Consider the following 25,532-nt stretch of genomic DNA (forward strand, 5'->3'; position numbering starts at 1 on the left):
TAAGCTGTTAGTCGAACTTACCTTTCAACAACATACTCTTGGATCTTCTTTCTGCAGACCTCCATGTTCTATGATCAAGGAAGTAAGTCATAAGAAGAAAAAATATTAAATTTTGTTCACGGATTCTCTCAAGTATTGGATCAAGGCAGATATCCAGATCAATAAATGTATTTAGCAATAGATTGATGGATGCTCCTCATTCAGCAAACAGTCATATAAACATCTGAGACACAATTTACCATATACAGAGAGGCCATACACAACAGGCTTTAGAACACTACAAGAAACTAATTACATCTCCAATGACCATACTAGAAACTAATTCATAAAAAAAAAAAAAAAGGAAATATATTAGGAACTACATGAGTATCAAAAAATCAAAACCGGATATGTTGGATGATAATTCTAGGTAAGTCAACTTATATAACACGCATTTGTTCACCGGTGGTGTTATCCTCAAAGTCGGTCACGATGCTTTGGTTCCAACTTGAGATGGTCAAAGCTTATCTTACTTGGATGTTGAAAGAATGACGGGGATGGTTCGCCGATGTGGATCTAAGTAGTCGCTACGTAATTGTCGCTCTTGGATCGTCAGAAAATGACCTACTGAAGATCAACATCAAGAATTCCGACTCGGTCCCTCTAATGCTCGAATCAATAGTGTATCTGAAGTATAGCGGATTTAGGGGATGCAAAAGAGAGAGAATGAGAGAGTAAGGGGCTAATTACATATTACATCCTGTACTTGGACCCTATTAGCATCGCGATCTCTTTCGTTTCCAACGACTTTACTTGTAAAAAGATAATTTCAACATCCCACGTGTTAGATTCAGAAGGGATATTGAAATTATCCTTTTGCCATCACTTTCGCGTCGATCCTCTGTCGATGCAACTAAAGACGTTAGGACAAATGAGGCTATTTGTTTCACTTTTAGAATTATAAAGATCCTAGTATAAATTTTTTATGTATAGGACTTACAAATGCTAATATGATCCAAGTAAAGGGGGTAATATATAATTAGCCCGAGACCATTCATGATAAGGACCGTTGGAGTTGGAGAGATATGGCCTAACTGCTCTAAGGTGACATAACCACTCGGGTGGTGGATGACATGATCTAACTACCCATGGGTGATCATTCAATCATTAAGATGACATAATTGTTACCAAAGTGACAGATGACATTTGTTGCAACATCTTGGGCTCAAATCCCGCCTACACTACTTATCCTTTCTAGCAAAAGAAAAAAAAGGTGACAAATGACATGGCCTAACCACGTCTAGGGTGGTGGTTCAACCAAGTTGGCATAACCACCGCCGAAGTGGTGAGTGACATGGCATTATCACCCCAAAGGTAGTGATTGTAGCCTACAAAATGGTTGATGATGCATGCAACAAGTGCCGCAACTTGTACCGATGTCCATGTGTCAATGTCACATGGTCAATTTTGTCATCTATCAAGTGGAACATCAATATGAATTTCCAGTTGAGGCAAGCCCAACTCTATTTTATTTGAAATAGCCACATGTTGCACAAATTCACTTCAAAAAGTCAACTAACCTCATCAGAATATGATAAACTATGCAACGATTTCAATCATTCGTAAACAGAGAACCGATTAGACTAAATTTTATATTGCATGGATCATCCATTTATCTAAAAATTGAAACAAGAACATATCGGATAAAGAAAGACAAAAGGATCCAGATTATGTACCATAATTGCCATAGAAAAATCTACCTGCCTATAAAAGATACAAGAACCAATAAATTGGCATGCTCAACAGATGATATCACTCTTAAAAGCTATTGCAGCATTTTGTTCAATGACAGAAAACGCAATATAAATGCAGAATCTAAGGAAAGCAAAGAAGTCATAGTAGATGATGATGATGATGATGGTGAGGATGATATATAGAGTAAAAAGGATAGGCAAGAAAACACGATCGCATATCAAACAAAGTTTTTTATTTTTCCTTTGTCGAATTCATTAGAGACTTCGATCCTTATTCGATATCGAGACCATACATAACCCCAGCATATCGGTCAATTGATCCATCAAAGTGCTTCTCCATCAGCTTCCTAAATGCCCGAGCAGTAAGCAAGCTATCTGACCCAGCCTGGTGGCAAGTCCCCACCCTGTCGACCTCCAACTGCTCGGCTAGCTTGTTGAGCCCCCCGTGGAGGCTGTTTGAGAACCTCATCAGGTGCTTGATGTCGTACATGACCGGGAAGAACGTCCTGATGAGCTCCGAGAACCCCTCTCGGGTCTCAGGAAGCCTACGGCAAGTTAGGATTTTTAGAAGGTACCCGAAGTCGTAAGCACAATGGAAGGTCACCCAGCGGACGGAATCATTGAGGACAACGCCGGACGCCATGAGGAGCTCGGCGAACCGGTTGGCATCCACCCCGTGCTCCCGATTCCTCTTGAAATCGATGTCGGACTTCCTGAGGAGGTCGATGGAGTCGGGGTTGCTGATGTCACGGTCAACGTCGAACTCCCTGAAGTTGAACTGCCACACGATGGGACGGCCGCCGTTGGCGGAGGCCGGGAGGTTACCTTCGGCGTCGGAGAAGGTGAGGCCTAGCTGGATGAGGTGGAGGAGGTCGACGTTGGCGCGGAGGATGTGGTAGTTGCTGTCGGCGACGGTCTTGAAGTCGCCGAGGGGGCGGATGGCGACGCCCGGAAACTCGGTGTCCATGGCAACGAAAGGGAAGTCGTCGACGACCTCGCGGATCACGGCGAACTCGGCTTCGAGGTTGTCGGCCCAGACGTCGCGGAACTCGACGCCGGCGGCATCGTCGCTCTTCGACATAGGTTAGGGATCGGGTGGGTTGCGGGACGGAAGAGGTGGTGCATAAGAAATCCTAGATCTCGGTGAGGAAGCGGATCGAAACCTAAATTGGCAGAGGGGAACAAGATCTGAGACCGAGACGAAGCTATTTGTAGATCGAATTAGGATCGGAAGAAAAAGAGAACGGGGACGATTAGGGTTCTTGAACGCGATCGATGTAGCAGAAGGGGAAAGGGCAGAAAGAGGAAACTTTTCCTCACAGTTTCAGTTTCGTGTCGGTGACGAAAAGAGGGGAAACGACTGTGGAAGAGCGAGCAACAACAAACATGCATTCCCCATCCTCTTCGGATTACACGGCTCGCTGGGAATACCACGGCACGGCTTTAAAGAGGAGAGAGCGAGTGGAGGAATGGGCGTGCCGTGTCCCGCCGGAACTGGTTAACTGGTACAAGCCCAACTTAGTTAATTTTTTCCCACCCACAATGTATACAACCATTGTGATTGGTGGGAGAACCGGGCCCCACAGTAACTCAAGTGGCGGAACTTTCTGCCGAATCATATGGCTGGTAGCACGAAGCGGTACAACTGCATGCGTAAGTAAAGTAAGTTTCGTTCGTGAGCAATAATTTGCCAACCAGCCAGAGGGGACCACTCTTAATAAGAAGCGAAACAGGCCACGGATGTTAATGGGTGCGTGCATGTGACATGGCCGCGCATCTGTGCTTTGTACGCGTCGAAAAGGAAGAAGGCGGCGTTTGGTCCGACGCATGTGCGAGTTAACTTCATTCATGCACACACCGAAGGTTTGCGTTTGGTGGCATTCTGGTGCAGTATACAACCTGCAGAAGGCACAAACGCACCCAAGAAATGCATTACTCCAACCATAATCCACTACCATACATGGATCGAGTTTTTTGAGTAAGAAAAAGGATTGATCTAAGTTACTAGGCATGGAAGGCATTATATCGTTACACAGGTCATAGGTCTTACTGCAATGTGATGAAGATTTCTTCAATTACAAAAAAAAATTTACCTGTGCATAAAATGAGCATGAAGACTGTTGTATACTTTGGTCGTGAAGTATAAGACCACGTAGCGGATCATCCTATATCACAAGTCAAAATTAAAAAAAGTCAACCCAACGAGAGAAAGCAAACACATCAACATAATGCGTACCTATTTCAAATCAATGACAAGGATACAAGGCTGAGGTGTAGAAGTCTCGGTTGTCGTTGGACACTCCATATCTTGTCAATATCGACAAGAGTCTTGCTCATTGAGCCATCCTTTTCCAGTTGATCTGAGACAATTTGGACAAAATGGAAATATAAAGAATGACCAAACAAAGACATTAAGGACCTCTTTTACAAGACTTGTTTGCATACAGCGTTCTTATTCCAGTACTATACTCTGCTTGTTCACTCAACAATTTGGATATCATCAAGTTTGCAGTCCCCAGTTGAATTGTGGGAGGATCAAAAGCAGGTTAATGGCTTTACAGTTCACATGCTACATTCACAAATTCCATTTGAAGCCAAAACACTAGAGAACAACTATATTCATGAACTTCCTCTTTGCGAAAGCTAGCCACCATTTGTTAGGGGTGCCATTAGGCCTATAAGCACAGTTAAGCAGCCTTCCACTTGTCTCCTCTCTTATCTGCTTCAAATAGTTCCTGAATAGTTCTGCAGTTCCACAAATTGATTTTGATGTTAAATAATATGGTTAAGCAAGTTCCATATGCACATTTATGTATTTAGATAAAAGAGAGCCTAAGTTAGTTGTTTTAAGCCAATTGCTATTTAGTATCAGATGATGACAAGAAATAATACCTGCTTCATCCTGAGACTGTGGAACGGAAAAAAGACCAGGAAAAGGAAAACCTGGTTCTCCAGGCACAGGAACCTTCTCTAGGCCCAAATTAATGATAGCTTTGGTCCCCACAGCAAGAGTTCTGCAACCCTCCAGCCGTTTCAGAGCCACATTGATGTAGAATGTCAAGTAGATAAGGAGCTTGTCAGCTGGGCTCTTGATGTCAAAATTTTTAAAGAAAACATTTGCTCGAAAGAAAGTTATTGCCTCATCAACAATGTCGATTTTGTCTGGAAAGATGTAAATACCAAATGAGTGAAAACTCACATACTAGATATTTGGTCTGGAACAAAATTTGGATATTACAAACAACTAAGGGACATGAGACAACCTTGATCTGAGACAGGAGCAGGACCCTTAATATGAGTTTTCAACGGAAGAAGGGGGCAACCACAGGCTTTCGTTATACCTTCTTCATCAACAAAACTAGAATGATAAACCTGCCACAGCAGGATAACCTTAAATATTATGGTGATTACTAGCAACAAAAGAACAACTTGTTCATTAAACAAGATTCAAAGATCCAATATAAAGAAAATTAGCGATCTCCCATGAGGATGAATCTGAAAAATAAAAGAGTTATCCCCGTGACAAAGTTCAGTGCTAGTTTTTATGGTAAAAGAAGCTACCTAAGTTTCTTTTGTCACAAATTGTGGTCTTGCTACTTGTAAACTAAAGTTCTACTTGAGTAGTTTCTACTTTATACCTCTTCGCCCCTAACTACAGGATCATCATGTTGTACGACCATGTAACCCTTACAAGACATTCAAGTGTTCACATCAATTGTTTCTCCATCCAAAGGATTTTATTAAAGAGTCAAATATCATTTTATCACAACACTATGAGTACTGTACATATTACACTTCCAGTTTGTGTTAACTAATCAAGATTCCAGGGACATGGAAACCTAAAAACAACTAAAATCTTTCAAAGTTGTTAGTGAATCTGTGACTTTTATATTTCAAACTCACGTTACCTTAACACAGGTACATCCATGAGTTTGACACCCCCGAAGATGTCAACACAGAAAAAGTTTTCCATCTCAGCCAACACATATACTGCCTACTGTCTGTCTCACAATGTTAAAAAACTAATAAATAGTTTCTGCATTGGCAAGGAATTTTCTGTACCACCATTTTATGTGTTTGAACTAGCGAGATACACTCTCAGGCATTGCCTGTTTCACGCTCATGGAAAGTAATCTTGAAGGTGATAATCTCAATTCATTGTTTTTTAACTCGTTGCAATACATAAAATAACAACAGTTCTTAATGTAATAATTCTTTGACACTTCAGATTCCTGGTTAAGGAAGTTTCTTTTGAAAAAATCAAACAAATTTAGTATTTACTTCCATGAAACTCACATTCCAATATGATTTGGTAAATGTATGTGCAGATTCAGAAACTACACTTTATTTTTCATAACAAGTCCTTGAGGTAAGAACCTTTCTGTTCCAAAACACCCAAAGCAAGGCAGTGTTTTTCTACACCATTATTTAGCAACAATATCACAATAGTTGCAAAACCTAAGGGGGAAAAAACTCATTCACTCCATCCAAGAGTAAAACTCGTATATATGGAAATGATATTTCTTCTTATTTAATAACCAAATCACAGCCCAGCCTAAATATTCAGCTCTAACTTCCAAAAATTCCTTAAATCATTACAATCAAATAATCACACAAATCCAAGAAAGGCTTATAAAGTTGGTTCCTTGGGTCTTCCTCTTGGCAGAACTACAAAAAGAAGTAGGAACGTTTTACATTTTAAAATAAACCACATCTATGCATATGCATTTTTTAAATTTCTGACTTGTTGTTTTGCACGATAGATAGCACCTTTTATTGTCTTATCACCAAACATACATGAAACAACACTAGGATCCTTTGTGTCCTTGAAATATTTATACTTCCATGCAGGACCCTTTTCTGAGTTTCTTACTGACAATTCATCTGAAATGCTACCTATTGTAACCATGATTCAAGATTTCAAAGCTGCAGCGACAATCCAAAACACTAAAAGGTAGCACTAATCACTATAGCAATAACAATAATAATCGACATTTTACTACTGATTCTCTATAGCAGGCAACTGCTGTTCTCACAAACATAGACAAACAGCAAAGAAGGCAGCTGTTCTAAGTTTAAATTGACAAACAGCAATGAAGTGGCAGCAGTGAACGGGGAAGAAGGCAGCGATGAAGGAGGAAGAGGGAAGAGGTAAGAGGCTGTAGTGAATGTAGGAGGGCTGCGGTGAATGGGGAAGAAGGCAGCGATGAACAGGGAAGAGAGAAGAAGCTGCGGTGAACGGGAAAGAAGGGAGCGACGAACAGGGAAGAGGGAAGAGGGAAGTGGTTGTGGTGAACATAGGAGGGCTGCAGTGACCAGGGTAGAGGTAGGAGGGAGGAGGGAGGAGGAGAAAGAGAGAGATATTCCGAGAGGGAGGGGAAGAAGTCGCTGACGCTACCGTCAGAAGAAGATGTCGTCGGAGGAAGACGCTGCCCTCGGGCACTGCCGTTGCTGCTGGAGGAAGACATCGTCGCTGCCGCTTCTACCGTCGTTCACCGATGGGAGGAACTCCGCCACTGTCCATAAACACAGTGGGAAAAGGGTCTTCTGCGTTAGGGCACAGCTCGTGCGTGGTTTCAATCAAACTTCGCTGTCGTTGACTCAGGCTTGATAGATTAACTGGTTCAATTGAACCAAATAGGATTGTTTAGTTCGACTCAGGCTCGACTTGGCCTGAGTTGAACTAGGCGATCAAGCACCTAGGCCACGCATGAGTGAAGTCACACCTGCCCAACCCAATAGGCAGGCACTCAAGCCTAAGCTTCACCTCACTCGGACACCTAGGTGAGCACCCGGTGACTTCACTGGCTAATGTAACAACTTTAAACACATAATCCAAAATCAAATTCTCTAGAAAAGCATAAATTTACAGAACCAGTCCTCCACATGCAGTCCTGGCCATCAGATGAGCCACAGAAACAAATAATTTAATGGAAGGAGATTAAACAATAAGTATTTATGATCAACATCATCAAAAATTTTCTGACATCATAAAGAAAGATAGTAGAGGACAGACAAGAGATCAACAAGGCTCAAGTAATTACGCTCCTATCATCATTATTTTAGATATTTATTATAAGCCAGTGTTTCAATGCCCAGTTCCTCTCAACCAGAAGATGTACATCATTCCTGGATCGATGAATAATTGCAACAACAAAAAAAAACATCAATGGAGAATTTTGCTGAGTCAGGGTAGCTTGGTTGTAATTGACTCAATCTAGACAGTATAACAAATCAAAGATGATATGTTATTGAAGTAAATCAAATCTAGTTGATTCAAAAGATCATTTTTGTTATTGAAGTAAGCAGTCCAAAAAGTGGTTTGAAATGTTTTACCAGCTAATGGTTAAGATCAAGTTGCAAAAATCAATCCATGTAATAAAATTATATTCCAGATGTTGCTTAAATACATGGTAGCACAACAAAGACAGAGCAACACAAGCGTTCCCTTGCATCAATAGATCATAAGATCTAAAAAGAAAATTCAAGAGCAAGACTAAAGTACATACCATTTTGTACGAGTCTGAACTCCAGCCAAACTAGAACTAGTCCGATTAACACTGTCTGTCAAACGAAAAAAGTAACATGATGTTAAACCATTATAAACGCAGAATGAAATCTTGGAAAAACATGTACATCAGAAAAATGAGAAAGATCACACAGGGAACATCTGAACTTTCATTTCACATCCCATATTTTCACTTCTTTACAAGCTGACAACAAGCCAATTTACTGATTTTACATATCGCAATCGAGAATGGTAGCAGATCTAACAAAGAGACGAAATTTTGGATCTAGTCATGATATTTCCCACATAAACTAATTACCAGTATGCATCGACCCAAGCGATATAACATGAGATCTAACTGCGGCCGCCAGATCCACACACAAAAACGACACATTCAAGAGAACACTCATGACGGCGCCAAAAGATGAATAGAGATCAAGAACGAACGCGGAAGAGGGAGAAGTGACCTGGGCTTCAGATCTGAATCTAGGGTTCCAGCGGCATCCCGTCGAAGGATTGAAGAACACGGGCAGAAAGAGGGGAATCGAACGCCGCGAGGACGAGAGAAACGGATCAGCATACCGGATCTATAGGACGAGGGGTAAACGGGTCGGATCTTGGGATCTTATCCGACCCACACTCTGAACTGATCGCCTCACTTAACGGATACATTCGATCCAATCCGGCCCAGCCCGTCACGAGAAGACATAAATTTAAGTAAGCTATAGACATGTAAACTTATTATTTCATATGTACATATATTCATATAACATTGTTTGATTGATTGGTAATTACGACGTCAACTTAGTTGTGCTCTATATATGGGTTTGGATTACTGCCTTTTTAAGAGAAAAGTTCGTTCATATTATTTGAGTCAGGACCTTATGATGATGGCAAGATTTTTGTTAGTTAGTATTTTTATTAATATATTATATATATATATATTATATTTATTAATCATATCATTATGTAATTTAATTCTGCTTAAGTATTCTCTGAGATACGAGGAAATTATCTATTTATTAAATCTTCATGAAAGATAATTAATTTTTTTTATACATGACACCTCCAAGTTTGTATTACCCATGAATGTACCTGTCTCTTCAACTACGTTGCTTCGTGAAACTTACGGTGCAACCCTTCATACTACCAATCAAAATGTGGGTAATTGAGGCAAGTACAGTTAAACGAGTGGAAAAGTATTTACATAATAAAATTTTAGAATGACTTCCACCGCAGCTGAACCGCGTCTCACGACACGCCTCTTATTTAGTCTCTCTCCGGTCTCTCTTCGTTTCTTCGGCGGCGTCATAATGGCCGGAAGTAAACACGACACAGACGAAGGGAACCCTAACCCGATTCCGACTCCTCCACCGCTCGCCGGGGACGCACCGCTATCCGGGGAGGCGACGTCGCCACCCCTTCTGCCGCCTTCCGCCCGCAGGCCCTTCACCAGCCTCAGCCAGGTCGATGCTGACCTAGCTCTTGCCCGCGCGCTTCAAGAACAGGCACCTCATCACTGGACCTCCTCCTCCTCCTCCTGCTCCTCTATGTTCGAATCGTGTTATGGGGTCGGGAATGAGGGTTTGGGCGTTCTTTTGATGTTGGCGGTTGGGTGCAGGAGAGGGCGTACGCATTGCTGAGGATGAACGGTGTCGACGGCAGTGATTACGAGAGCTCCGACGCCGATAGCTACGATTATGAGGAGGAGGAAGTCGAGGAGGGCGTCGGAGACGAGCCGGACCATGTGATCGAGGAGGACGCGGGGAACATCGAGGGGAGCGATTACGACCAGGACGCTTTCGATGCTAATGATCCTGATGTTGACGATGAGGCATTCACAATGGCGCTGCAGGATTCTGAGGAGCAGGAGGTGGCTGTTCGGTTGATGGCCCTCGCAGGATTGAATGAATGTTAGAGAATGCTGCTTTGAGTCATTACTATCTGTTGGATTTCGGTATATTGGATCTTGAATTGACTGTTACTTTGTTTCTTTTCAGGGGTGTCAGATGATCATGATGATTATGGCGATAACTCTCAAGTGAGATGTCAATTTTTCCTATACCACTGTTTCATCACTCTCGTAAATTCATTAACTTGATTATGAAGTGCAAATTAGACTTCCATATGCTGTCGTTTGAATAACAAACATGCCTTGTAGTTTTCCCCATTATTTTGTTTCTACCTCATCTTTTTTTGGATACTTAAGCAATCTTTGTTTTAATTCATTCTACTATTTCTCACTGTTTTGCAATGCTTTCTATGTATAGTTGTATTTCTGTTAGATGTTTTTCATTTAAATTGCTTGCTTGGTCTGTAAAATTGAATAAAATTTATGAGGCTGGATCCTGCGATTTTGGTGTTTGAACATTGTGAGCTGCAACAGCTGCTTCTGGATATAATTCAAGCTGACTAAAACTCAAGTTTTATGCCCATCACACTCCATCAGTAAATCTTAATTGAATGTTTTTAACTGGGTTTTGATAAAAGAAAACCAGCCCTGAATAAGGATGTGGCGCAAAGAAAAACATACCTGTGACATGCATATTATTTGTGCTCAATATGTAAGGATGGATGTGAAATCATATGTTTTTGCCCTGTTTCGCAAACCACAATTACGGATGTTTATACTTACCTCACTAATTACTTGAATTTTTTATTTTCTCATCAAAATTTATCATTGTACAACATAAACAGCCAAACTCTAATTCAAATTAGATTTTTATAAGAAATGAAAGAAATGATTTAATCAAAATTTGCTTTTTTAGTGGAAAGATGCTTGTAATTTAATAATAGACTTATGAAATTGTCTTACATATTACATATTCTATCTCAGGATGCCTGGCAAGAGGTTGATCCAGATGAATACTCATATGAGGCAAGAGATCTTTTTCCTCCAAAAACTTTGCCCCTCTTATAAAACTTCATTTAAGTTGGACTTTGATTTTTCTTCTTCTTCAGGAACTAATTGCACTAGGCGAGGTAGTTGGAACTGAAAATAGAGGCCTTTCGGTTGACACAATATCCGGTTTGCCTTTAGTAAATTACAAGGCAAACAATGTCCAAGACAGCAATGCTGAACAGTATGCATACATTTCTCTCAGGCTTCTAGCATTATTCATTTATATAAGACTTGAAATTTGTCTATGCAACAATTGAATGAAAACCACAGATGTGTCATATGCCGGCTGGAGTATGAGGATGGTGATTCCTTGATGCTGCTTTCTTGCAAGCACAGATATCACTTTGAATGCATAAACAAGTGGCTACAAATAAACAAGGTAACACTCTAGAAAAATGATAGGGCTTTGTTGTGTGTTCAGTAATGTTTGAAGTTATTTACTGATGAATCAGGCTTGCATTAGAATATGCATAAATAACAAAACCAGGGTGGTCACTTTCTTATGTACCATGTGTTTTTATTTGAGCCTGGATTATTTGATAATAATTGGTCATATTCTGGAGGAAATTTGAAGTTTCTGATGTCTGAGATTCAATTTTGGTAATTAGCTTTGTATCTAGCTATAAATAGACATATAGGTTCATTAGAATGTATAGTTTTGTTCTTAGATTGGTTCCACTTATCTGCTTATTATTGGGAGCATAATTTTTCTAACAATACAGGATTCTTCTAATAGGCTATGTATGGTTACAGAATCCTTGACAATTTGTAAAATTTCTATTAGTTACATATGAGTTCATTGCTGATGTGTACACCTTATTATACCTTATATAATGTTTTGACTCATATTTTGCAATAAGTTCAAGGAATGATGTTTTCAAATATTATATTTCATATATTGTTACATTTCTTGCTCTGCCAAAATCTGAAGTCTTCTTGGAACAAGACATCTAACTAGCTTCTTTAAATATTATTTTAGATAGAGCCTGACAAGCCTTCTCTTAAATTTTGACATTTTTTAGTTTAGTTACTGCCTTTACCATAATCTAGCTTAGCTTTTGTTTAATCATTTTCCAATTTCGCATTTTGCTCATCTCATCAAATTTGGGTCTAGTTTAATAATCAATTTTTAGTGCTAATTTACAAAAATATGGGTGATATACAAAATTGTTCAAATTATAGAGGAAATAAAATCATGAGTCATGCTATAAAACTTTGGAAAAGAGTTATCGAAAGTAGGATAAGGCTTGAAACAAATATCTTTGAAAATCAATTTGATTTTATGCTTTGAAGATCAATCATACAGGCTATTTATTTATTAAGATAATTAATGAAAAAGTATAGGGAGAAAACGAAAGATTTGCATATAGTTTTTGTTGACTTAGAGAAAGCCTATGGTAGAGTTTCTAGAGATTTATTATAGATGATTTTAGAAAAAAAAAGTATCCACTAATTATATTGATGTTATTAAAGATATATATAATAATGTAGTTGTTAGTTTTATAATTATAGGGAGTGTATCTAGTGAGTTTCCTATTAGCATAGAATTATATTAAGGATCTGCAATAAATTCCTACCTTATTACATTGATACTATATAAACTTATTAGTTACTTAGATGATTGACCTCTTTGGTGTATGTTCTTTATTAATGATATTGTCATAGTTAATGAAAGCCCAAGTGGAATTAATTATAAAGTTGATATATAGAGACAAGCCTTAGAAACTAAATGTTTTAAATTAAGTAGAACTAAAACTGAATATATAAAATGTAATTTTAGTAATTCTATGAATAGAAAAGAGAATATAGTTAAGTTGGATGCACAAGAAATCTCTTTTAGTAAAAGTTTTATGTATCTTGCATCAGTTATTTAATAAGATACAGAGATCGATGAAAATATTATTCATAGAGTAAAAACGGAATTGAAAAATGACGATACGCATTAGGAGTCTTGTGTGATCATTGGATACCTTTAAGATTTAAAAAAAAATTATAAGGCAATTGTGAGACTAATAATGATTTATAAATCTGAGTGTTGGGTAGTTAAGAAGCAACATATACAAAAAGTTTATATTGTCAAGATGAGAATGTTGAAATGAATGTGTAGAGTTCTTAGAAAAGATAGGAAAAGAATACGTATCGCTTTGATGATGGATAAGATAAGAGAAAATTGTTTAAGACGATATGGGCATGTGCTTAAGAGATATCCAGATGCTGTAGTTAGAAGAGGTAAAATGATTAATGTTAATGGTACAATGAGAGGTAGAAGAAGACCTAAAAGGACTTTAATAGAAATTATACATAAAGATTTAAGCATTTTGAACTTAACTAAACATATAATTTTTTCGTAAAAGATCAATGTAGTTGACCCAAAATAGTTGGGACTTATGAGTTTGTTGTTGTTTAATAATCAATTTGGCAATCATAATTTTAATTACCTGTAATATATGGAATAATCAATTTCTTCAATGAGATGTTTGACTACTCATATCATATATATCATAAATAATTTAGGCTTTTGATTGGTTTTGGTTTTGTTAAATTTTCATAGAGACAAGTAATTTAGGATAAAACATTACTGAGTTTTAGCCTTGGTAGGGACTTATGATGACTGAAACAGGCAAGCACCACAACAATAAGGAATTGGCATAACTGTAGGTTTTGTCAGAACAATACATCTTGGAAACAACTGTAGGTTACAAGCTACAACATTTGGATTATCAATCATTATTTTTATGTTTGACAGTAAAGAAATTGAGGAGAGAAGTTTTATGAACAACTTTTCTATAACCAATTAATTTCAAGCAGACTATTGTTTTGGTTATTCTAAAACAAAAAATCTCTTGAAACTGATACTCTTTACACAGAAAAGTCATTTCTGAACAAATGCCATGTTATATAAACAACATTTAAAATTGGAGTTCCATTTTACAGCTTTTTTTTTCACTGTGATTGTTGATCTGCACTGTGTACCGTAATATACTGCCAGAGTCAGCTTGATGCTTTTCATTTTTGAGTTTACACCACTACATTATGTCGGATCACTGTTTTCCTTAAACTTGTCTTGCATGCTCTTTTCCCCTGCTCTTTTTTGTTCCATTAAATCGTCAGCCTAGTTTTATTGCATTTTGTGTACATGATGGCCCTCTTTTGGGTCCATGAACTTGGCTACGGCTTAGTTCAGACTTAATATTTAGTGAGTTATGAATTCGTATCTTTCTCAATTTAAGAGGAGCTTCCCCCTTTCTCTTTTCTGCATTTTGTTTGGTTTTAAATCTAGTATCAGTCTTGGATCTTCAGAGTTATTTTAATTAACAGAAACATGAATTAACTACACATTAGAGCCAGTACAGATTACATTAAAGATGGAGCATTGGACGAAATTTTATTTCCTATTCGTGGATAGATTCCAAGTAGTTTTTTAAAGAGGATGGAGATCTTGAGTAAAGAAAGGGCATGAATGTATTTGTCAGTTTTGGTAACTTTTTTTTCCATTTTGGTGCTTACTTGAGCTTCTTAGTTTTTTTGTTGGCTTTAATATACTAGACCATGTATATAGATGGAGTAATATTAGTACCAAGGTAGCTGCTTGATTCAAGAGTTGTTAGATAATGCTATATATCTTCATTTGAACTTCGAGTGTGGATAGTTCAATAGTATACTTTCATTTAAAGTTGGGATAGCTTGTAGTTTGTGCCACAAGACCTACCACCTACCATTGCTTATGATGGGAGGGTCGCCTCTGTGCCAGTTATATTATTGTACTCTTAGCTCTTTTTCTGGTATTCGATTGATACAATGTTGCTCGTACTATTTTCTTTTTTACAAAAGGATGAGTGAGATCTCACCAATTTTATTACTATACTCTTGGCTCTTGGTCTGGTATTTTATTGATACAATGATGCTTGTACTATTTTTCCTAACAAAAGATAATTGAAATCTCACCAATGTATTTTCTCCTGTAGGTATGTCCTGCCTGTAACGCCGAGGTATCAACATCAGAGAACAAGTAGAGATCTGCATAACCTGATGAAGAGACCATCGTCTTCTGGAGATGCTTTTAAGGAGATTGCTTCTATAGAAAAACACCGTAAAGATGTCCCACCTATCAATGCATCGCAGTTGGTGCGACTTCCATATATGTTACAGTATAATGGAACCCGTTATCATCATTAATGTGGTAAAACCTTTTCCTTCTTTGATGTTCTAATCAACACACCACAGAATTGTATGATTATTGTTATCCATAATTGTAACTGGAATTCTGAGTTCAGTGACCATCAAACTCGAGATGTGGGTGCCAGGTATTATCATTTTTTTTCACAAATCGAAAACTCAAAATTAATGGTTTGCTCCATCTATTTTTGTAATTTTGTTTTCCTAAAATCTTTGTGTAATTGGAAGGCTTCGCATCATGGAAGACATGGGAGGGGAGAATGGCTTTGCCATGCAGAAGAAGAGCTTCATCCACGGAACAATACCAAGGTACTTACAATCCCAGAATTACATTAGAACAGCAGTCACAATAGTCTCCTTTCTCAATGTCAATGCACACACGACTGGAACTAATTCAAATGTGTCCCACTCATGAGCTTTTCATGTCATCGACATTCCAGAGATCAACTATAAGCCTCTTCAGCACATCCTATTCTGGACGCCACAGTATCTTCATACACCACTCTGATTCTTCTGCTGATAGTTCCCGATGATGCCGACTTGGCCGTCGAACTGAAGACTGGCGATCGCCAAACAAACCTGAGAAGCGTCCTTCTTCACCAAGTACAAGATGCCGGTGACGTCCACGTTCATCTCCGCGCCGCCCTCGAATCCAAACCTCACCTTGGGGACCTTCACCTCCTCGTATGCCGACAGGTTGAAGCAGGTCTCCAAGATTGAGAAGCTCGGCGCCGGCGGATAGCCTGAGAACTGTCTCACGAACTCGGCCTTAAGCGTCTGGTAGATCGAGGGCGGAAGCCGGGTGATCACCGTGCCCGAATCGATGAGGGTTCTACCGTTGGAGAAGCCGGCGGCATCGAGTGGCACACCGCCGATGCTCGCGCCGGTGCGGTTGAGGAAGTAGAATGGCGCTTGCCGAGATATGATACCATTCGAGTGTCCGAAACCGGCGTGGAGTTCTTGTAGAGAGCAGGATCTTGATGAGTTGAGGATTCTTGTGGGGAGGCAGTAGGAGAAGAATCCGCCGAACTGAGAGGTGGTTTGGAAGACCAGAGAGAGCTGAGTCCTGCCCAGCCCCATGAGACCGAAGGTTCCGGAGGCCGCAGCCGAAGATGAAGCCGTCGATGCTCGTCCCACCGATGTCGATCCTCTCGCGGCCCAGCACGCCGCGAGTGTAGGAGACATCTCTGCAGCTGAGGGCGTAGTTGCAGGTCGATCGGTCGGCGCCACAGACGCCGGCCTTCCCGGTGGCCGCCTGAAGCAGGTGGTGGAGTTGCAGGTGATGCTGTGGTACGAAGGCGAGGCGGAGGCGTTGAAGAGGCGCCCTGTTGGCTGTAGCAGGAGCAAGGCTTGCGTTGGACCCGCGTCAGGTCGTCGCCGGTGTCGACGACTTTCATTTGCTAATCAACTTAATTATTAATTGATTTACTTCATATGAATTTTACATAGTAAATTTTATACATTTCATTTTTATGTGTGAATCATGAGAAAATAAAGATTATATCTGATTTTAGCAACTTCATATTATTATTATTATTATTATTATTATTATTATTATTATTATTATTATTATTGTTATTATTATATATATATATCCATTTTATTTTATGAAGCCCGAGGATGATGATGACGATATATAGAGCTAAAAAGGATACGGAAGAAAACACAAACGCATACGAAACAGAGTTCTTTATTTTTTCCTTTCTCAGATTCATTAGAGACTTCGATCGTCATTCGATATCGAGACCATACATAACCCCAGCATATCTGTCAATTGATCCATCAAAGTGCTTCTCCATCAGCTTCCTAAACGCCCGAGCAGTAAGCAAGCTATCTGACCCAGCCTGGTGGCAAGTCCCCACCCTGTCGACCTCCAACTGCTCGGCTACCTTGTTGAGCCCCCCGTGGAGGCTGTTTGAGAACCTCATCAGGTGCTTGATGTCGTACATGACCGGGAAGAACGTCCTGATGAGCTCCGAGAACCCCTCTCGGGTCTCAGGAAGCCTACGGCAAGTTAGGATTTTTAGGAGGTACCCGAAGTCGTAAGCACAGTGGAAGGTCACCCAGCGGACGGAATCATTGAGGACAACGCCGGACGCCATGAAGAGCTCGGCGAACCGGTTGGCATCCACCCCGTGCTCCCGATTCCTCTTGAAATCGATGTCGGACTTCCTGAGGAGGTCGATGGAGTCGGGGTTGCTGATGTCACGGTCAACGTCGAACTCCCTGAAGTTGAACTGCCACACGATGGGGCGGCCGCCGGTGGCGGAGGCCGGGAGATTACCTTCGGCGTCGGAGAAGGTGAGGCCGAGCTGGATGAGGTGGAGGAGGTCGACGTTGGCGCGGAGGATGTGGTAGTTGCTGTCGGCTACGGTCTTGAAGTCGCCAAGGGGGCGGATGGCGACGCCCGGAAACTCGGTGTCCATGGCAACGAAAGGGAAGTCGTCGACGACCTCGCGGATCACGGCGAACTCGGCTTCGAGGTTGTCGGCCCAGACGTCGCGGATCTCGACGCCGGCGTCATCGTCGCTCTTCGACATAGGTTAAGGATCGGGTGGGTTGCGGGACGGAAGAGGTGGTGCATAAGAAATCCTAGATCTCGGTAAGGAAGCGGATCGAAACCTAAATTGGCAGAGGGGAACGAGATCTGAGACCAAGACGAAGCTATTTGTAGATCGAATTACGATCGGAAGGAAGAGGGAACGGGGACGATTAGGGTTCTTGAAAGCGATCGATGTTGCTGAAGGGGAAAGGGCAGAAAGAGAAAAACTGTTCCTCACAGTTCTCGTGTCGGTGACGAAAAGAGGGGAAACGTTTCCGCCCACAAGAACCGCGTTTCCGCCATCCTCTTCGGATTACACGGCTCGCTGGGATGCCACGGTGTGGCTTTAAGGAGAGAGCGAGCGGAGGAATGGGCGTGCCGTGTCCCGCCGGAACTGGTTAACTGGTACAAGCCCGACGTAGTTATTTTCTTCCCACCCACAAAATATGCAACCCTCGTGATTGGTGATAGGATCGGGCCCCATTGGTAACTCATGTGGGGCAAGATTCTGCGCGTTTATACGTCAATTTAAAGAAGATTTCTTCAATTACAAAAAAAAATATATATATATACCTGCGCATAAACTGAGCATGAAGACTGTCGTATGCTTTGGTCATGAAGAATAAGGCCACGTAGCCGATCATCCTATATCACAAGTCAAAATAAAAAAAAAAGTCAACCCAATGGGAGAAAGCAAACACATCAACATAATACGTACCTATTTCAAATCAACGAGAAGGATACAAGGCTTAAGAATGATCGAACAAAGACCAACGAGAGAAAGCAAACAGTCAACCCAATTAGAGAAAGCAAACACGTCAACATAATACGTACCTATTTCAAATCAATAAGGACACAAGGCATAAGAATGATCAAACAAAGACCAACGAGAGAAAGCAAACACGTCAACATAATACGCACCTATATCAAATCAATGAGAAGGACACAAGGCTGAGGTGTAGAAGTCTCGGTTGTCCTTGGACACGCAAAATCTTGTCAATATCGACAAGAGTCTTGCTCATTGAGTCATCCTTTTCTAGTTGATCTGAGACAATTTGGACAAAATGGAAATAGAAAGAATGATCAAACAAAGACCAATTCAGTCTAACACCAAAGACATTAAGGACCTCTTTTACAAGACTTGTTTGCTCATTCCAGCGTTCTTATTCCAGTACTATACTGCTTGTTCACTCAACAATTCAGATATCATCAAGTGTGTAGTCCCCATTCGAATTGTGGGAGGCTGAAAAGCAGGTTAATGGCTTTACAGTTCACATGCTACATTCACAAATTGCATTCGAAGCCGAAACACTAGAGACCAACTATATTCATTAACTTCATCTTTGGAAAGCTAGTCACCACTTGTTAGGGGTGCCATTAGGCCGTTAAGCACAGTTAGGCAGCCTTCCACTTGTCTCCTCTCTTATCTGCTTCAAATAGTTCCTGAATAGCTCTGCAGTTCCACAAATTGATGTTGATGTTAAAGAATATGGTGAAGCACATATTATGACACGAAATAATGATAGCTTTGTTTTAACCCAAATTAATGATAGCTTTGGTCCCCGCAGCAAGATTTCTGCAACCATCAAGCCGTTTCATAGCCACAATGATTGTAGAATGTCAAGTAGATAAGGAGCTTGTCAGCTGGGCTCTTGATGTCGAAAATTTTAAAGAAGACATTTGCTCGAAAGAAAGTTATTGCCTCATCAACAATGTTGATTTTGTCTAGAAAGATGTAAATGCTAAATGAGTGAAAACTCACGGAACAAAATTCAGATATTACAAACAAGTAAGGGACATGAGCCAACCTTGATCTGAGACAGGAGCCGGACCCTTAATATGAATTTTCAATGGAAGAAGGGGGCAACCGCAGGCTTTCGTTATCCCTTCTTCATCAACAAAACTAGAATGATAAACCTGCCACAGCAGGATAACATTAAATATTATGGTGATTACCAGCAACAAAAGAACAACTTGTTCATTAAACAAGATTCAAATATCCAAAATGGAGAAACTTAGCCATCTCCCATGAGGATGAATCTGAAAAATAAAAGAGCTTATCACCATGACAAAGTTCAGTGCTAGTTGTTATGGTAAAAGAAGCTACCTATGTTTCTTTTGTCATGAAAATTGTGTTCTTGCTACTTCTAAACTGAAGTTCCCCTTCAGTAATTTATACCTCTTCTTCTCTAACTGTAGGATCATCATGTTGTCTGACCGTGTAATCCTTACAACACATTCAAGTGTTCACATCAATTGTATCTCTATCCAAATGATTTTATTAGAGTCAAATATCATTTTATCACAACACTATGAGTACTGTACATATTACACTTCCAGTTTGCTTTAATTAATCGAGCTTCCAGGGAAATGGAAACCTAAAAACAACAGAAAACTTTCATAGTTGTTAGTGAATCTATGACTTTTCGTTTTCAACCTCACGTTACCTTAACACAGGTACATCCACAAGTTTGACACCCCCGAAGATGTCAACACAGAAAAAGTTTTCCATCTCAACCAACACATATACTGCCTACTGTCTGACTCACATTGTTAAAAAAATAATAAATAGTTTCTGCATTGGCAAGGAATTTTCTGTACCACCATTTTATGTGTTTGAACTAGCTAGATACACTCTCAAGCATTGCCCGTTTCACACTCATGGAAAGTAATCTTGAAGTTGATAATCTCAATTCATTGTTTTTTAACTCATTGCAATAAATAAAATAACATCAGTTCTTAATGTAATCATTCTTTGACACTTCAGATTCTTGACTAAGGAGTTGGTTTCTTTTTAAACAATCAAACAAATTTAGTATTTACTTCCATGAAACTCATTCCAATATGATTTGGTAAACAAATTTAACATATTTTAATATATCAGTGTGTAAACACATAGTGCTAAAATCTACAGCTATTATTGTCAGAACAAGAGTTTTCCACAAATCCTTAGATTTGTGGCTGCTAATTCGCTCAACAAGCTATTTCAATCCATCTCTTGACATGCCCAAAGGCATCGCCATTCATTTACAATTGATGCATTTACTGACTATCCTTTAAAAGTCACATAAAAATCACATAAATCATCTGGATAAGCAAATCTCTCTCATTGTCAAAACTCAAAAGCATGGATCCAAGCCTGGTTCTGCGTCCAAATACAATTCTGAAAAGAAAAAAAAAATCTATACGCAACATCATCATATTTCCTCTTGGGCATCTCTTTTGCTTTCCCTTTTGCTCCTCGTTTCAAGGCACAAACATAAGCAAGAGCAAGAAATCTAGGCACAGGACAAATCCTCTAACCAAATGTGCACCAATCTATGAACAGATAATTATTAAGCGAAAAAAAATCAATTATCACATGATCCAATGATATAATTGAGATAGGAGGATCAGAAGCAGATCTAACAAGAGCAAGACCGAACGAAACACCCCAATAGATAATCTAATAAGAAAATTTTCGATCGAGCAGAGGGAGAAACAAGAGGTACCGTTTCCTTCTTCGATCGAGTTCGGGCTTACGAGATCAAGCGAGGACACAAGAGATATCGACGGGCAGGAAGGGGGGGGAACAAGAACTCCGGGAACGTTCGGAACGCCGTTCCTTTACTTGGTGGAGAAGGTGGATAGGTAATTTTGCTCCGACACCCTTCAACTCTTGACAAATCATATACTGTATGTGCTCGCTTTTTGCTTGACCTGTAAACGGATCGGGTCAGAGTAGCCCCGATTGGATCCGATAAATAAAGGATGCAACCTTCGTTTACCACCAAGGCATGTATCAGATTATATTTTGGTTGAATTGACTCAGACCAGACTCGAACCTATCTAAGTTTGATTCAATTATCGTATATACTTGTGGAAACGTGCATGTTTCACGAACCGTGTTGATAATAACTTGAGTGCTAAATTGACTATAATTTGAAGATAATAGAGCATCTCAACCTGCATCCATTTTGGATAATGAATAAAGATAAAAGCACTAGGATGTGCAACCAAATCAATCTTAAGTCTAGAATTAGAATATAGTTGGATAAACTAAGAAAAATAACACTATAGCATTCTACAAAACAAAATGTTATCTTTCCTATGAAAGCAATCAATACCCATCACAAGATCATTTCAAGACTATAATTCGGGTGAATTGGTTTCACTTGCAATGAATAATAGAAGAGGATGGTTCATAATTTAAAATGGGTCTGAAGAAATTCTCCTTGACATGGACCAACTAATAACCAAACCATTCGATATGTGTACCAAACTATTTCTGGAACAAATATGATGCAACCTAAAACATCTGTTGCTCATCTCAAGCACCATTAAGTCGTTACACGATAGCATTTGCTGCACTAGCAATTCTTGGCCACAGATCGGCACATTCCTTCCCGATGGGTCCCGTGATAGCAGATCCTGTAATAGTCAAGACGATTAACAAAGTGTTTATGTTCCAATACTCAAAACAAAGATCATATGTGAGCGAGATCCTGAAAACACTATAGATTAAATTGATATCGCAGTTTTGACTAACCATATATCGGTTTTTTTATAACATTACCGCTTATAGATTTTCACAAAAAAGATTTAAGAATACACGAGGCTTATTTTTAATTATGTACTTAGATTTCTCATGTTTTAACTTTTAAAGTGAAAAGATTACCCACAATATGATACATACCTTTCATTTCTCCCTTCGGATTAACAATGACTCCAGCATTATCTGTATCATTCAAAGGGTAAAAGCATAAGATACCTTGAAGTGTGCAAAACTAAGTAGGATCGCATATAAAACAACTACAAAAATCCCTCAAGTTACTGCTACCTCAGTAGAATATTAAGAAAATTCAAGCAAGATAATGTCAATTGCCAAACTTATTTAGTAACAATTCGATTTTGAGATGAAATGGTCTATTGTAGAGAACAGGGATTACAATAAATGCAAAATCATTATCACCCAGCGACGTGTTTCACGCTTGCCTAGGCGCTCGAGTGAGACGAAGCATGAGTTCCTCGATGGACCCTAGGTGAGATGCCTCAACTTGGTGTCGCAGAGACAAGCACTGTAGTTGAAGCACTGGACATTCTAGGTGCTCATCTCGGTTAAGCCAAGCGATCCAAACTCCTCTAACCAATCCAAACCTAATTTCCCCCTCTTCCCCTCCTCTCCAAATCCAATTCTGACCCAATCTAAACCTAATCCCCCTACACGATCCAATTAATTCTCCCACCCATCCATCCCTAAAAATTATGCTCTACCCTACTATTGGCTTTCCACGGCCACCGCATCTCCTCTCTTCGTCCACTGTATTTCTCCTAGTCCCTCTCTTCCATCCTGTTCTCCCTGCCCCTCCCCTCCCAATGAAATCTGCCACGGCTGACCTCTTGTCTCTTGGTTTCCCTCTCCCTCTTCTTCTGAGGGAGAGAACATGTAACATGATTTACTCGAGTGAGTGCCACAAGCAATAAGGGATCTTGGAGCTTTACAGCACCTAGTGCTTTTGACAACTCTATTATAACAATTATAGAAAATGACTTGGCAAAACCAAACCAACAATATCCCAAATGACTTAGTACTTAAGCATATGATATATACATAAACAACATCACAATGATCAAACATTGCAGACTCAAAGATAAGAGAAGCTTTCAAGGAATTGAAACCAGGATTTCTAAAGACTTGCAAGGGAGAGTGTCATCAGCAGATACAAGAAAGAACCTTGAGAGCACCAGACACCTACTGATGAAGTCTACTTTAGTCATCCATCACAAAGGAATTCCAATATCACCTAGAACAGATGTCACTTGGAGGCCCATTTACATGAACCTACGCAATTGCGGTTTAGACAAGTATCTCAAAATTCTAGAGCATTAAGACTTGAAAACTTGATAATTTATTTCAAATCCAAGTACCAGAATAAGATTGACCCTCTTTGCTCAAGAGCACTTCTGTGCATTTTTAGTTGTCAACCATCTGAAGTGCCATAAGAAAAACCAGCCAGTTCCTTCGGAACACGATCAGAGAATTCTTATTCTCCAACATAAGATGAATTTTCGACCAATTAAAGACCCAAAATTTTGCATTATTGCCAATTTTACGGGTAATGATCAAACTTAATTGAGAATGAATCATAAGATTGAACTAAACTTTTCAAGTAAACCAACATAGAGATGTGCTTAGCACCTCTAGCTGAACTATGCTTCTATGATCTCAAATTTCTAGATCGATCCATAACAAGAGACAAGAGTTCCTATATACTAAAAGAGATGTTCGATGGAAATAGCTCAATACCATCCATCCTACTACATGTAATCATCAAAAGGCATTCTCAAGTCACCATATTATCAGACAAGTTAATATGTGCAATAGGCCAAGAGCATTGAAAGGGTCACAGATTGCAAACCGAGAGCAACCAACGCACCTTCGAAGTACATATAGACGCCGTCCTTTCGGCGCCAGGGCTTGCGCTGGCGGACGATGACAGCGGGCATGACCTTCTTCCGGAGATCAGGCTTCCCCTTCTTGACGGTGGCCATGACCATGTCTCCGACGCAGGCCGAGGGCAGGCGGTTGAGGCGGCCCTTGATCCCCTTGACGGAGATGATGTAGAGGTTCTTCGCCCCCGTGTTATCGGCGCAGTTCACCGTCGCCGCCACCGGCAGAGCCAGCGACATCCGGAACTTGTTCCCCGCCGTCCCTCCACGTCCTGCAAATCCCGGTACAACAAATCCCAATCAAACATCTCACACCGCCACAGATTCTGGATCGCGAAGGGTCCATTGATGGATCTCGCAGTAGTGGTGGAGACGGAGAGGTTACCTCGCTTCGACATCTTGGAAGAGCTCGCGGGACGGCACCGCAGAGACCACTTGGTAAAGCAAACTTGGAACCCTAGGGTTTTCGGTGATGAGAATAACCTTGGGAAAGGAGTAAGTGGGCCGGTGGGCTGTGTTCACTGGCCCGTTACAGTGGGCCCAAATTGGTGGACAAAGGGATGCTCAATGGAATTGGATTGTTCTCCATTTGCTAAAATAGCAACAAATGTCATTGTTTTATTTAGATTTTTGTTGGTAATAAACAATGATTCATCTTTATTTTTTCTTTAATATTTGTTGTAAAATCAATTCTTTGATGTGTTCTTGAACTTTTACATGTCATCTTAGTAAATGTATAAGCTTTTCAAATATGAAGTGGATTATATTTATTCTTTTGTTAAATAGTTTAAGGATTATTAGATAAATATTCATTACATGAAATTCTTATTTTCCTAGATTGTTATATATTATTACAAGTAAGAAATTATCAAAATTATTTGGAAGTCTGAATTCATAAGATAGAATTAATAGTGATATAGAAAAATGATATTTGACATATTATCGACACCTCTGTATCATTTGATCGACACTATGTTATTATATTAAAGTAGGATATTTGAACTAATGAAAGAATCATTAAATGATTTCGAGATATTAGAATTTGGTAAATAATTAAATTCATAATAATATATGGTTAACTCGACTAATTGATCTACGTTTCGAAGAGAAAAAATAACTTGATTGAGAGAATTTCAATCGAGGATAGAAAATATCAGTATTTTGCATCTTATATCTTATTTCAATCAAATAATAAAAAATATTTGTAGCTAATATAATGACAAAAAAATACTCATATCTTTT

General features: G+C 39.7%; 5 protein-coding genes and 2 pseudogenes across 7 annotated transcripts; 1 reads left to right on the forward strand and 6 right to left on the reverse strand.

Moving 5' to 3' along the window:
* Positions 1 to 1,949: 1,949 nt before the first annotated feature.
* Positions 1,950 to 3,163, reverse strand: LOC103980567 (probable CCR4-associated factor 1 homolog 7). The gene has a single exon (XM_009397007.3). It carries the CDS (start codon positions 2,812 to 2,814, stop codon positions 2,005 to 2,007), a length of 810 nt encoding a protein of 269 aa, XP_009395282.2. The 5' UTR covers positions 2,815 to 3,163; the 3' UTR covers positions 1,950 to 2,004.
* Positions 3,164 to 4,128: 965 nt separating this feature from the next.
* LOC103980573 (actin-related protein 2/3 complex subunit 3) lies at positions 4,129 to 8,815 on the reverse strand. 2 transcript variants are annotated; one of them, XM_009397010.3, is made up of 5 exons: positions 8,709 to 8,815; positions 8,243 to 8,297; positions 4,997 to 5,105; positions 4,626 to 4,895; positions 4,129 to 4,478 (listed from the first exon to the last, which is right to left on the reverse strand). In XM_009397010.3, exons 2-5 carry the CDS (start codon positions 8,243 to 8,245, stop codon positions 4,336 to 4,338), a joined length of 525 nt encoding a protein of 174 aa, XP_009395285.1. In that variant the 5' UTR covers positions 8,246 to 8,297; positions 8,709 to 8,815; the 3' UTR covers positions 4,129 to 4,335. The 2 variants fall into 2 exon arrangements, with proteins under 2 accessions (XP_009395285.1, XP_065013925.1); XM_065157853.1 differs by having other exon boundaries at positions 8,689 to 8,770.
* A 683-nt stretch (positions 8,816 to 9,498) lies between these two features.
* On the forward strand, positions 9,499 to 16,836 carry LOC103980572 (E3 ubiquitin ligase BIG BROTHER-related). Of its 2 annotated transcripts, XM_065157825.1 has the most exons (9): positions 9,499 to 9,749; positions 9,863 to 10,154; positions 10,242 to 10,282; positions 11,078 to 11,119; positions 11,203 to 11,324; positions 11,414 to 11,522; positions 15,109 to 15,447; positions 15,548 to 15,628; positions 15,760 to 16,836. In XM_065157825.1, the coding sequence occupies exons 1-7, from the start codon at positions 9,555 to 9,557 to the stop codon at positions 15,154 to 15,156; spliced, it is 849 nt and encodes a 282-aa protein (XP_065013897.1). In that variant the 5' UTR covers positions 9,499 to 9,554; the 3' UTR covers positions 15,157 to 15,447; positions 15,548 to 15,628; positions 15,760 to 16,836. The 2 variants fall into 2 exon arrangements, with proteins under 2 accessions (XP_065013897.1, XP_009395284.2); XM_009397009.3 differs by having other exon boundaries at positions 15,109 to 15,628.
* LOC103980570 (aspartyl protease family protein At5g10770-like) lies at positions 15,630 to 16,716 on the reverse strand (annotated as a pseudogene).
* A 157-nt stretch (positions 16,837 to 16,993) lies between the features above and the next one.
* On the reverse strand, positions 16,994 to 18,279 carry LOC135642051 (probable CCR4-associated factor 1 homolog 7). The gene has a single exon (XM_065157836.1). It carries the CDS (start codon positions 17,857 to 17,859, stop codon positions 17,050 to 17,052), a length of 810 nt encoding a protein of 269 aa, XP_065013908.1. The 5' UTR covers positions 17,860 to 18,279; the 3' UTR covers positions 16,994 to 17,049.
* A 649-nt stretch (positions 18,280 to 18,928) lies between these two features.
* On the reverse strand, positions 18,929 to 21,816 carry LOC103980568 (actin-related protein 2/3 complex subunit 3-like; annotated as a pseudogene).
* A 179-nt stretch (positions 21,817 to 21,995) lies between these two features.
* On the reverse strand, positions 21,996 to 24,767 carry LOC135642068 (large ribosomal subunit protein uL14x/uL14z/uL14y-like). Its single transcript, XM_065157859.1, has 4 exons — positions 24,676 to 24,767; positions 24,278 to 24,562; positions 22,537 to 22,578; positions 21,996 to 22,271 (listed from the first exon to the last, which is right to left on the reverse strand). The coding sequence occupies exons 1-4, from the start codon at positions 24,686 to 24,688 to the stop codon at positions 22,189 to 22,191; spliced, it is 423 nt and encodes a 140-aa protein (XP_065013931.1). The 5' UTR covers positions 24,689 to 24,767; the 3' UTR covers positions 21,996 to 22,188.
* Positions 24,768 to 25,532: the final 765 nt, after the last annotated feature.

Source organism: Musa acuminata, chromosome BXJ1-4 (assembly GCF_036884655.1).
Source record: "Musa acuminata AAA Group cultivar baxijiao chromosome BXJ1-4, Cavendish_Baxijiao_AAA, whole genome shotgun sequence".
Classification (NCBI taxonomy): domain Eukaryota; kingdom Viridiplantae; phylum Streptophyta; class Magnoliopsida; order Zingiberales; family Musaceae; genus Musa; species Musa acuminata.